The 13,254-nt window shown below is 36.5% G+C and overlaps 1 protein-coding gene across 3 annotated transcripts in view; it reads right to left on the bottom strand.

Moving 5' to 3' along the window:
* Positions 1-13,254, bottom strand: part of LOC111056765 (alpha-2A adrenergic receptor) — a 416,461-nt gene that overhangs the window by 50,505 nt on the left and 352,702 nt on the right. For all 3 annotated transcript variants that reach the window (XM_039439004.1, XM_039438995.1, XM_039439012.1), the window contains exon 5: positions 6,480-6,740. In XM_039439004.1, the coding sequence (XP_039294938.1) occupies positions 6,480-6,740 (261 nt within the window). The remainder of the gene's footprint in view (positions 1-6,479; positions 6,741-13,254) is intronic.

Below are 13,254 nucleotides of genomic sequence, written 5' to 3' on the forward strand. Positions count from 1 at the left end.
TGTGTGTGTGTGTGTGTGTGTGTGTGTGTGTGTGTGTGTGTGTGTGTGTGTGTGTGTGTGTGTGTGTGTGTGTGTGTGTGTGTGTGTGTGTGTGTGTGTGTGTTGTGTGTGTGTGTGTGGTGTGTGTGTGTGTGTGTGTGTGTGTGTGTGTGTGTGTGTGTGTGTGTGTGTGTGTGTGTGTGTGGTGTGTGTGTGTGTGTGTGTGTGTGTGTGTGTGTGTGTGTGTGTGCGCGCGCTTATGAGTGTATGTGCGTCTGTCTACACGATATCTCATCTCCCAATTAACGGAATGACTTGAAATTTGGAACTTAAGGTCCTTCCCTTATAAGGATCCGACACGAACGATTACGAACAAATCCAATTCAAGATGGCGTTCAAACAGGGTTTTTCGCGATTTTCTCGAATAATCATGACAAGCTCTATCAACTGCCACAAGTCCCATATCTGTAAAAATTTCAGGAGCTTCGCCTCATCAATGCAAAGTGTGATTTTGGATTCCCAATTATCAGGCTTCAGATACAATTTAAACAAAAAATTTTGAGCATAAAAATATCTACAATTAATGTTCAGTGACATTTCACCTAAAATTGAAAATAAGTTCGAAATTCGAGAAAATGTGTTTATTCAATAATGCAAACTGTTGGCAACTGTTGATTCTATTAAATCATTCACTATGAAGAGATAGCAGACTTCGTGTGTCTCCAGCGCTATTGTCCTGTCACCAGCTGGCAGATCTTTGAATAGTAGACTTGAGATGCGCGTGTACACTAGCGTCAGGTGATCAACTTTCATGAGGGCAAGGAAAGTTGTGTGAGTGCGCCACATCAGATTTTTTACTATCCACAGACGACGAAAATCTCAGCTGTTTCAGCCAAGGATGAATTATCCTTTTAATGTAGTTCAGCGAGTTTTCTCAAGGATAAGACCTAGTGCAATCGAATTTTTATATCATATACCTACTATATAATATGTTCCAGTTTCGTGAAAATCTCTAGAGCCGTTTTCGAGATCCGTTGAACATGATTTTGTTTTTGATTATGATTAAATTTTCTCCCTGGAGACTCTTTGAAGAGTATAGGAAATCGTCAAGGACTCCAGATATAAAGGACATACGTCAAGGACATAAATAACCAGATATAAATATAAATAAATAACCAGATATAAAAACACAGTAATTGCTTGTTTAATATAATAGGATAATATTGATTTATTAACTACCACATTATCAAATACTAACATATTATTCAACAAGGTTGTTTTAGAATATACCAATGTATCAGTCAATTCTAACTGAACAGTTCTATTTTCAACTTTTGATAATGTAATTCGAGTAAACAAGCTGCTTACTCCTTGGAATTCTCCGTGCGACAGAGAGGATATTCCATTCTTCTCTCAAAGCTTTATATTATCTCTTTCCTTATTATTTTTGTTGCATAACTGCTCATCCACCCTTCTGATACTTCTCCATCTAAGCACTGGTTGATACTTAATGTTTTGGCTGAACTGTTACCCAGACTGATGCCACGAGAGCTCAGTTAGTTCCTTCAATATTCATTCAACTCTTCACCCTCTATCGAAGAGATTTCTCTTAGAATCCTTGTCATTTGTTCATTAAGAGTTATAAAATTGTTCAACTGAAGTCAATTGATCTTTGCTATAACCAAACATTTCTCTATCATTGGACTGGAATTTCTCAACTTTATAAATCTTTATAACTAGATCCTCATATTCCCAGATGGAGGAATAGCTGTCTTATACCTGTCTATATAATGTACTCTAGTGTAATTAATTCATTTTCGACAAAGGAAAATCTTATGTGATTTTTGGAGAACACTGGATTTATGAATTTTGATCTCGACTGAGATTATTGATTGAAATTATTATTATAAAATGGTTATTATTCAGCATTTCAGTACCATTATCAATATCATGTTAGTACCATGTGAATACGAAGTCTATGAAATACCAGGACTAACCATGACTCATTTAATCAATCATACTATTGAAGACATTTGACGTTGAAGATTGATTTTGAACTGAAAGAATTAATCTACAAATAACGTCACCGCAATGCGAAGTAACAATCATGAAAACATCATTCGTCATGTCTGCAATATATCAGGAATATTCTATTTTAATTCAAAATAACTATTCTACAAAATATCATTGTTTGAAATAAAATGATATATTTCGTCTTCAATTATCCAAATGTATCACATACACATTCGGTGTTGATATAATCAATATTTGATCTTGATGTTGGTGCAACAATGTTTAACACATTGAACCAAAATCATTGATTATTGAGTAAGAAATATGAAATATGAAATCAGTTGGAGATAATCTGATTGAATAATGGAGTGTGTTGTTATATTCAATTTCCTTGAAAAATATCTCTAAATAGAGCAAAAGACTTTCTCCACGGAATAAGATTTTCGTGATTAAGTTAAATTCGTAAAACTGAAAGAGTAAACAAACTCAAATGCGAATTGATAATTCAATTATTAGGCCTAATAGGCTGATAATTAATTCCTCTTCTTTTGAGTTCAATTCAAGGAAGAAGAACATTGGTAGAAGGTCAGTAGAGTATTAACCGAAAGTAGCACAGTGCTATTCAGTCAGAAAATTTTTGAAGATGTTTGTCTTTTTACTGTCTAATCAACCGGAACAGGTTAATAAACGAACCTTATCTCTAAAGTAAAAATGATATTGATTGTCTTTTTTTGAAATTGTAGATATAAAGTGCGCGAAGCTCTTTATCAACCAGTATTTAATTGAGAGATTAAGAACAGGATTTAGAATTTCAAATTAGCTCATATCCAGATTTGGCTACAAATTCACATTAGTGTCTCGTAGTCATACTATTCATAATGTATTACAGAAGTGTAGTAGAATCCTGAAAAAAAGTAAAGTGAAGCCGAACTGTGGCAAAAGTTTTATTGGGACGATAGCTTTTTACAGGTCTCTCTCAACTCTCAAGTGAGTTCATTTGGTATGTTTGTTTACAGACGCATTCCTTTCCACTTGAATATCACAGAATTGATGAAAAAAAATTCAGGGCGGTTGAACGACCGCGAATAATGGAATTATCGCAGTTGAAGCGTTCACGCGACAGCAACCATATTTTCGCTACGGCAAGAATGCAGGATGACAGTTGGTAGTGGAAAAACCCTGAAATGTCAACTCTCAAAGAATATGAATTAGCCTGTAGAGCGACATTGGCCGGGTCAAGGGGACTTGGTCTCACTGGTGTAGTCCGGTGAGCTCTGTGCAATCTACGCAATAGATGTTGCCTTTCAACAACTCCCGGGAGAAAATGCCTGTGAGTTGCACAGTGCCAGCGACGTCAAGGGCCCTGCCGCCTGCAAAATAAGGAGGGAAAAACAACTCCGAACGTGGAATGGGAGGAAATACAACATGAAGTCGCACAAAAGCAACAACCAAAATAGCTTTTCCGCGCCATGTACATTCCATATCGGAATCAATCCGAAACGCAGGCCAAAAAACGATTTCATGCTCTTTTGTTACTCTACCGGCATAATAATTAAAGCTCGGCTGAATTCGACTAATCAAGCAATCTAAGCCTTTTCATATGCAGATTTTATTGGATACGTTGTTACAGAGGTTTTGCACAGAGTTACCATTCCATTATCAACATCGATAACAATTTCATTCAAATTGACTACTTAATTTAAAAAAGCGAGTTTATTAAACCCTATAGAAATCAATGATGATACTCATACATGTCTTGCAGATTCATTTTACCTGATTCAAGTAACAGCCCAAATTCACTCTACGGAATAGTATTTTTCAGCCCAGTTGATGGTTGATTGATTGAATAATCAATGGTTATTGCGACCTATTGCCTTAGTATTCGCACGATACTGAACCAAATCATAATCTCCCATTATTCATTATGATCATTGTCATCATAATTATTATTATATCATTTTTTTCATCATCATTATCACAGTTTAATTGGAAAAGCAAAAAGCATCTATCTAAAGGATGTTTACGAACTCCCTACCAATTCTCTAGGGCATTGTTCCTGGGTAAAACATGATTAAATATCATATTCAAATTGTCTGGAAGTCTTCAGTTACTCACACAGCGGTCATTTTGCTTTTCTCACTTATTATTTTTTTCTAAATAATGGTTGAACATATGAAATTGAGACTTTGCACAATATTTATAACAACTAGACAAAGCTACAGAAAAATTTTATAATCATTCAAATTCATAGAACAAAATGTCATAACTCAGAAACCGTTGGCTTTACAATAAATTCTCAATAAATATTTTTTTTTTAGAAAATGTTATTACCTATTGTAATAATTATATTTGGTAATATTATATTTTGGTATTATTATTAATTGGTAATATTATCGATTGGTTTGGTACCTAATTTTTCAAGATTGGACCAATATTAACTGAGATATGGCAGCCTTTATGATAGGTGACCACTGAAAGTCTGTTGCAGTGCAAACCAAAGCCTGCTGAAAGAGTCGCCTCAATGATGCAACAATCTCTATTTTGCATTGCATGTTAATAGTAAGCGATTTTAGGTCATTTCAATCAATAGAATAATGTTACATAACCTTCTAAAGGTGGGCCACCAACCACTAAAGCTGTCATATCTCAGTTGATATTGGTCCAATCATGAAAATACTGGCACCAATCGATAGGCAATTAAATTTACTGAAAAAGTGTATTTTTATGATGTATTTGTAAAACTATCAGTTTATGAGTTATTTACGAAACAATTTTAAATGGCCGCCATTTGGTTTTATAAATCTAAAAATATTATCATTTTTTGTAGCTTTGTCTAGTTGTTATTGTTGTGCAAAGTTTCAATTTCGTATGTTCAACCATTATTTGAAAAAAATAATAAGTGAATAAAGCAAAATGGCCGCTGTGTGAGTAACTGAAGACTTCCGGACAATTCAATATGATATTTAATTATGTTTTTACCCAGGAACAATGCCCTAGAGTATTGGCATGGAGTCCGTAAACACTATATAATATAATAATGGAAAGAATTGGTTATACACGTACGGGATAAGAAATTCACGAATGTCGCATCACGTCTGAACTACTGAACTGATCAACTCGAAATATTGCATATAGATTCTTAATTTCCCGAGGATGGTTATAGGCCTATTTTGAATGTTTTAAGATTTCAGGAGATCAAGTTTTCAGTTTGCCAAGTTTTTAATTAGACTCTTGAGGAGCACGGGTCACCTGCTAGTCTGAAATAATTATTTGATGAGGTGTTTTTCATTTCTCATTTCTTTCAATTGAGCCTTCTGCTCAACGTAAAAATGATTTCATAATGTAAATAACCGCATCAGCTTGAAGTATAATTTTGATTGAAACATATCAATACTAATTTTTTCTCAGTCTGTCAACATCTTGTACAACATGTTGAACCAAAATTGAAAAAAAATTAGGCAATCGAAAAATTATGGACGAAACAAGACACTTTTAATAATTTTGTCCAAATTCCACATTCCAAAGGATTACAAATGAAAACTATCAACAATATAATCTCTGTAGTAATGCTAACAATCAAATGATTCCACAATACATGATTTTATCCAATAGATGTTGGTGTCAAGCTATTCTATCCAATAAAAAAATGAAGTGTGTACCAGATTCTTTTACGAAACTTAAAGATTTGTTGTCTTTTCTTTCTTGTTTACAAGTAGTGAGAATAGCTTACATTCAAAAAGTAACACATAATAGCCCAAATTTGAATTGTAAAGATTGGAAGATGTGACTGTGGATTCTTGGGCATTAGTCTGTATTTACAGCTCCACATAGAATAGGAAATTAATTGTTAAAGATTAAAAAAAAAGATGATCAGATTCATACCATTGTGATATTGATATACCAATGATATTGACAAATTACACTTGAGACAGCCCAGGATAGCGTGAACTGGCAACTTTGAACTTGGAAGAGTTAACTCCAATTAATGAGGAATAGATTGGAATGATGATAAAGGAAGAATGATAAAGAAGTTTCAAATGATAGTTGAAACAGTATTTTTTTTTTGTTCTCTTTCTATTAGAACCAAATCTATACCCCGAAAATGAAATTAACTTGGATCAATAGGAGAGAGTATAATGTGAATATACTTAATCAGTGACTCCCTGGGTTGGAGAACTCGCTCGTTGTATTGTGATCTTCAAAACCCGCAACTTTCAATTAAACAAAGTCGGTTATTATGAAAACAGCAAAATATTTTTTGGAAGAATGATAAGATCTCATTGGGGATCCTATTTGAAATGAAGATATACTCTTCAAAAATTACTCTATCGCTTCAATATTTTGTATCTTATTATGAATCCAAATTCATTTTTTTTAAATCAGAAGGTGGTCATCTATACATGATTTCGATAGAGTTCCAAGAGAAAATGAATGTCGGATACTGACGCTCGTTCAATGATAGTAAGTAATAATAGAGAATGCCTTACCTCACGTTTGGCCTTGGACGATGACTTTCGGCCAAAGATGGGCTTGCAGAACCTGAGCTTGAGTGGCTTGACGACGGCACACCGAGACACGACTCCCGAGTCCGAGGAACTCGGGTCGAACTCGCTGACCATGTCTGGGTCGATGCCCACGCTGGGCGCCCGGCCACGCCCCGTCCCCGCTACGTCACCGTTCACCGACAGTGTCGACCCCCGGAACCCCGTCACTGGCATGCTGCCCTTCATTGAAGAGCTTGACATCACCTGCAACAAACAACATTCCTCTTCAAATTTGACTTCATATATTGTGTGGCGAGGTATGAACCACAGACAAATGATTACTACAAGTTTCATTTACTAAAAATATTGAACGGAATATTTACTCTATACTATATGGTATGAAACACCAAGAGAGTGGGGAGAGATATGCGTGGAAACGTGTGTATGAATAAATTATAAGAAGGGAATTTCCAACAGAATCACAAACTTCCAAGTTCACTTGTCTCTCAAATGAGTCAGCTCTGACAAGAAATTCTATAATTTACGTCGTAGCCTATAGACAATAGTATGGGCAATCGATATACCTATATTGTTGTACAAGTCTATGTACATAGCTTTGGAGTCTAAGTATATGTACTTGTACATAAACTTCAGTTAGTTTCATGTTAACAAAACGAGGAGTAAGAATCATCATCTACGCTCCAGGGTATCAATCAATAGTCAGTACAACAGTTGAAAATAATATCTAGTTTTGTAGTACTTGCTCAAAATGAGAGAGCTGAGCTCAATATATATATACGTTCCAAGTACAACATTGAATATTTGTGGATGGTTTAATCCTGTTACTCACGAAAAATTTCTCTCATGGAAAATCTACTTCAAGTTACCAGGAAATACTCCACATCAATATAAATTCAATAAGTATTATTTTTCGAAAACATCTACTTCCATGTTGATGGTATTTCGTATGATGATCGTCTTTACCACAAAATCTCGACTAGTATTGCTCGATAACGCACATTATTACTTGTATAAGGGTGAGTTTGGTGCTGCCTGCTGTTATTTGAGCCAGCTCTCATGAGTAGGGCTTTCAGTGCCAATAAATATTCACCAGGAGAACGTCTCGAGCCAATGGCGATTGCCATTGCCACAGGCGAACAGAGGCGAGCGAACAGCACATACTTTGTTGCTTGGCTGGCACAAGTCCAGCTCTAGCGGCGAATGAAAGGGCTGCTCAGCCATTCATAGCATCAATAACACAGCCCATGACGTTTCAAACATCAATCGGCCCTTTCTTTGTTCTTGATTGATCTTCCGCTCACTTTGATCGTATATTTTCAGAAATATGTTTTCACAAAATAATATCGAATAGCTCGTCCAGAAGACTCGAGAATGCGTTTTTTTGCTTCGATATTGCGCGGACGACAAAGCTTCTATAAACGACATAGCACTTCTGATTAAAAGTACTACGTATTGAATAATTTTTATTATGTGATATATATTTGAAGTATCATTCATCAATCAAAACTCGATTTCTACTCAACTGTATTGTCAAGAGACTCTAGTGAAAATTGTCGGTGCTACGAATTGGATAGAGATGAACTGATTCCCAATTCATTGATTTACACCCCACCATTCATCATCTCATTGGTTTTAAGAACAAGTCAGTGATAAACATAGCTGCACAAGTGAGTAAAACTTTTTTCATCGTCGTTTTAAGTGACTTTTTATGTATTTTGCAATTGTGATGGAAGCTTTTATGTTTTCACTTTTTGTGTACTTGAGAAGTTGATATTGTGGTAATTATTCTTATTAAATGAAAAAGACTATTAAATTGTCAAAAAACCACAGATTTATTGATACCTAGAAAGACCGGTTTCGGTCAGGCCCGTAGTGCGGGTACGGCAGGTAAGGCTGGATCCGGGGGGTCCGGCCTCCCAGGGGGGCCCGGCGGCCAGGTGTCAATAAAAAAATTTTACTCCTAGATAATTTAGAATCAGAACTTTTATATAATGGAAGGAGTAGGCCTAACAACGAAGATAAAATTGTTTCTTTTGTCATAGATTCACAACACACTTGAGTATCATCTGCAGCTAAAAATGTAAACCTCATTCACAGTCATTTCCATGTGATATGCAAGGCAACATTACTTTCCTCGATCCATTCTTACAAGCATCTTACAAAATAGTGAATGTTTACCAAGAGATTGGCTAGTTTGTAGCTACGAGAAAAAAAGTTATTCTGTTTCCCATGTCGAATTTTAAGCAAACAATCTTATTTAAATCTTATTCGAACAATCTTAGTCGAATTTATCAGCAAGATCTACATTAGCTTCTGAAGGGGTTTCTGGAAGTAATTCTGTTTGGAAAAGACTGTTTGATAAAGTCTTTATATAGTTGGTAATCTTAGAAATGGAAACTTTCTAGGTAGTTTAGAGCTGATCAGTCATTATGACCCTTCAGTTGAAGATTACTTAATTAAAGTGAAGGAATCTCAATTGGATGAACATAGGTTACAGGCACACTATCTTTCTGCTGAAATCCAAAATCAATTTATTCAGGCCTGTGCTGAACTTGTTATACAGGCTATCCTAAATGAATGTCAAGAGGCAATACTACTCAGTTTTGGTTGATGCTACACTCGACCTCGACTCTTCTCACGAAGAACAAACTGTATTCATACTTAGGTACCTCAGCCTTGTAAATGGAAATCATGAATTCACCTACCAAATAGCCTAAATGAGAGATTTCTGGATTTTGTAGAGTTCTGTCCAAAGACCTTAAAGATGCATAGACTCACATGCAGCGCTAGTGTCGTACTTGGAATTGAAATCGGTCATTGAGGGGGTAACCTATAAGATTATTACATGCCAATGCCTTTGTAATCTATAGTATTACAAATATATAGATATAATATCTCGTGCTAAAATACCCCAATGGCGGCCTTCAATTTCAAGTAAGAGAAGGGCATAGAAGGGCACTGGGAAGGCATAGGCATTGTGGGTCTATATCTCTTTAAGGTCTTTGGTTCTGTCTCTCTCATTTTTTTCTGTGTTTTTAATCCTTCAACATATTTCCATATTTTTACTATATGAAACATATGTGTGTAAATAAACACATACCATTACTATAGTAACTATACAGTAACTATACATACAGTTGCTATAAAATTAGTGTTATGTAATTCCATTAACCTAATGTAAAGAGAGAATATTCGTGTATCATAAGTAACGTTGTAAAACATTGTGCTCGTGTGTAGGCCATTTGGGGTTTCGTTTTAGTGATCAAGTACTATAATTATGTCAATTATTGTATAAATATGTAGGGGCCCGTTACAGGTCTAGTCACAGTGCCCGTCACGGCTCTCTACGGCCCTGGTTTTGGTTATTACATCATTGTCAATCTCTGATGAACTAAAACTAAATACAAGAGAAGCAGGATTTATAGTAGGCAAGTACTGCACTATTGGTCAATGGCTTGAACGCCTGCCATTGGCCCTGCTAAACAGTCTCCTCCTACTCAACGGTATCACAAAATGGCGGCATAAGCAACAGACTTGCCATGATAATAAAATATCTACTCTCAGTACAAAAAAAGAACCAAGAAAACAGGTGAAAGATAATAAAACAAGTATGTAAATGGAAAAACTATTGACTAATGTATGCTTACAATGCTATGATAAAACTAAATTTTTAGTGTTGTATTGGTTGAAATGAATCTGGTCATTGAACTATACTGGGAATTTTCCTCAATTACTCTTGTTATTCCCAAAGCCTCTAGAATATTCAAAGATCTGCCTTTGTTATTAACATGCAGAAACTCAACATTCTCCTCAACTGTGAACTTGTGATTATTTTTTTATGAAATGTTCTGCAAAGTTAGATTCTCCATTTTGTTTATTCCAACCTCTGATATGTTCTTTAATTCTACTTTTGAAACTTCTACCTGTTTGGCCCACATAGCAATCTTTTATGTTTTGTTTTGATCCATTTCAATCAATTAATCTGATAAATTCAATTCTTTTTGATATTTTTGTTACTTACTCGAAATTCTGCATGAATAAAATTATCATTTTCACATAACCCCTAGTATGTTTATTCTAAATTAAGGCTTAAAGCAGTTATATACTACTGTCTATTGTTTTTATCTGAATTGTATGTGTCTATCAATGAATAAATAAATAATCCTCCTGTTCATAGCCTATGAATACTGCTTAGTTGACCAAGTACATTCCCAGCTTTACTCACTTCTAAAATTAGATATGTTGAAGAAAGTAATTTCAAATTTGGTTTAAAAAAAACTTCAATTTTCTCAGCTCAGTGATGAATAAATTATGAGCTCAAAATCGTATTACTTGCATCGAATGACAATTATACATTACTATAAATATAATTTTGTTTTAAGATTATACAGTCCCTTGAAATAATTGCAGCGACGTGAGGGCATCTGCCCTTTTTCTCCTAACAGAACCCTCTTTTTTCTACCTGCCTTGGACTCAGGGTCTCATGTAGATGCTCGGTTCAAATTGCGTTCGGGTTTGTAACATTTGTCACAGTACCAGGACCTTTTGTCCATAGTAGGTTAGTAGTATATAGGAAGTCCTGACAGTACAGTATCATCGAGCTTAAAAATAATAAGATCTGGAAATACTAATGATTGAGCCAGCAGTGGTTTGCTTAGTTTGACAATCAATCCTCAACTTCCTGCCAACCTGAAGAATGCAGTAAAGCATCTTTGCATGCTTTTAAAAAATGTTTCTTGCTGCTACAACCCAAATAGATAAGTTGAAATAGAATGAAGATATTTATTCATTGACCGAGCGAAGTGAGGTCTAAGATTCAAGTCGACGATTTTGCATTTCTCTTTATCTATGTTTATTGTTTTTATGCTTATATTTATGTGCTGCATTCACGGCAAAACGCAGCAATAGATTAACATGAAATTTGACAGGTATGCTTTTTTTTTTAATTTCACGTTGACGTATCGCTTATTGTTTTTGAAGGGACGGATTCAAGGATCCAAAGGTTCAAAGGACCCGACACATCAACCGAAGCTTATTGTGTTCCCAAGTAGTATGTTAGTTAGGCAAACCAATACCTGTGTTCTTCACAAGAACCAGGAGTTTCCCCTATACTAACATCCCATCCATCACCCGGTTGCTTGTTAGGCCCCCCATCCACTTACAGTTCGAACTGCAGTTCTCGACTGCAGTCAGAACTGTGAACGGTGGACTGTGGACTGTTGAAAAATGTTCACGACAGTATGGACTGCAGTCGCGGACCGCAGGCCGTTCAGTGGCATGGTAGTCGTGGTCAGTCTTCCGGGTGTTTTGCCGTAGGTGTGTACTTTGTAATTTCGTTTTGTGGCTGTAGGAAAAGTGCATTTTAAGTTCTTATCGTATGTGAAGTTAAAGTGCAATGTCTACGTTTGAAGATTTGGCAGCATACGCTGTAATAGCAGTAGCTATTAAAAAAAAGAAACAAAGGCATCAAATGTGGAAAAAAGAATGGCTTCAGAGCAAGCCATTTCCTAAACTCCTCTATAAACTGTAAAAGATTATCCTTCGACCAACTGGCCATGATTGGCACGTCACAAACAAAACAATGCGCAACCACCAAACGCTCACCACACAATGACGCATGAGGGCGACACGGAGCAGCTGAGCTAGCGCATGCACATATCTCGCAGCTTGGACTGTCGACTGTGGCCTGTCACTGGAGCCTCCACTAACTAGCAGTTCCGCCTGCAGTCCGATCGTTGAACTGTCGCACCGTGCAGCAGTTGACAGTCCAACGATCCACCTGCCGGATTCCCCATCCACTTACAGTTCTAACTGCAGTCCCAGACTGTCTCAGTCCGGGACTGCAGTTAGAACTGTGAGTGGATGAGGGGCCTTAAAGTCCTGTGTGATAATATGCTTGGCAGTCTCTTCAGACTGATTGGTCCTCGTGACCTACGTGAGTTCCGCTAAGGAAGGGGTGGCCAAGTTGCCTCTAGGGCGCCCGGCCACCCTTGTCTCAGCCTCTTGACCCACATTTGTGCCTGGAGTTCCACCCATCTCTGGTCTCTTGGGGTTTTCTTTTTGCCCCACCGAAACTCTGCTGGGTCAGAAGCCTCACATCTCCCAAGAAGTTTTGTCTGAATGGCCGCCCTTCTGTGAGAAATGGTGTTTTGGTCTCTCCACCCACAAAATCGTGACCTACGTGAGTTCCACTCCTGGCTTCTTTAAAGGTCCTTCCGCTGAAGGAGGGGTCACCAAATTGCCTCTAGGGCACCTGGCCACCCTTGACTTAGCCTCTTGACCTAAATTTCTGGCTCTAAATTTTGTGAAATTACGCAGGAATTTTTCAGTTAATGGTAATTTGCGTTTAATATCTTTCATTTTTATTATGTTTTTCAACTGTCAAAATTTTAAATTTTCAGTTTTTATTGTTTTTGAGTGAAAATGGACTAAATTTTAGAAATGTGAAATCATAACCCTATTTTGGACTTTTAAAATGTTATCTAAATTTGGAGGAAAATAGTACAAGGAGTATCCTTAGTTTTTCTCTCCCAAACAGTGCTTCTTTGTAAAAACTATAAATGAATAAAATTTGTACCTGGAGTTTCACCCATCTCTGGTCTCTTGGGTTTTTCTTTTTGCTCCTCCGAAACTGCCCTGTTGGGGCAGATCCCGTGGGTTCGAAGGCAAGGCAACTTCTGTATTTGCCTTGAGGTCCATTTTAGTCGCCTCCTACGACAAGCATGCATACTGTGGGTGAATTCTGGTTTTCAACCCA

This window comes from Nilaparvata lugens, chromosome 1 (assembly GCF_014356525.2).
Source record: "Nilaparvata lugens isolate BPH chromosome 1, ASM1435652v1, whole genome shotgun sequence".
Classification (NCBI taxonomy): Eukaryota; Metazoa; Arthropoda; class Insecta; order Hemiptera; family Delphacidae; genus Nilaparvata; species Nilaparvata lugens.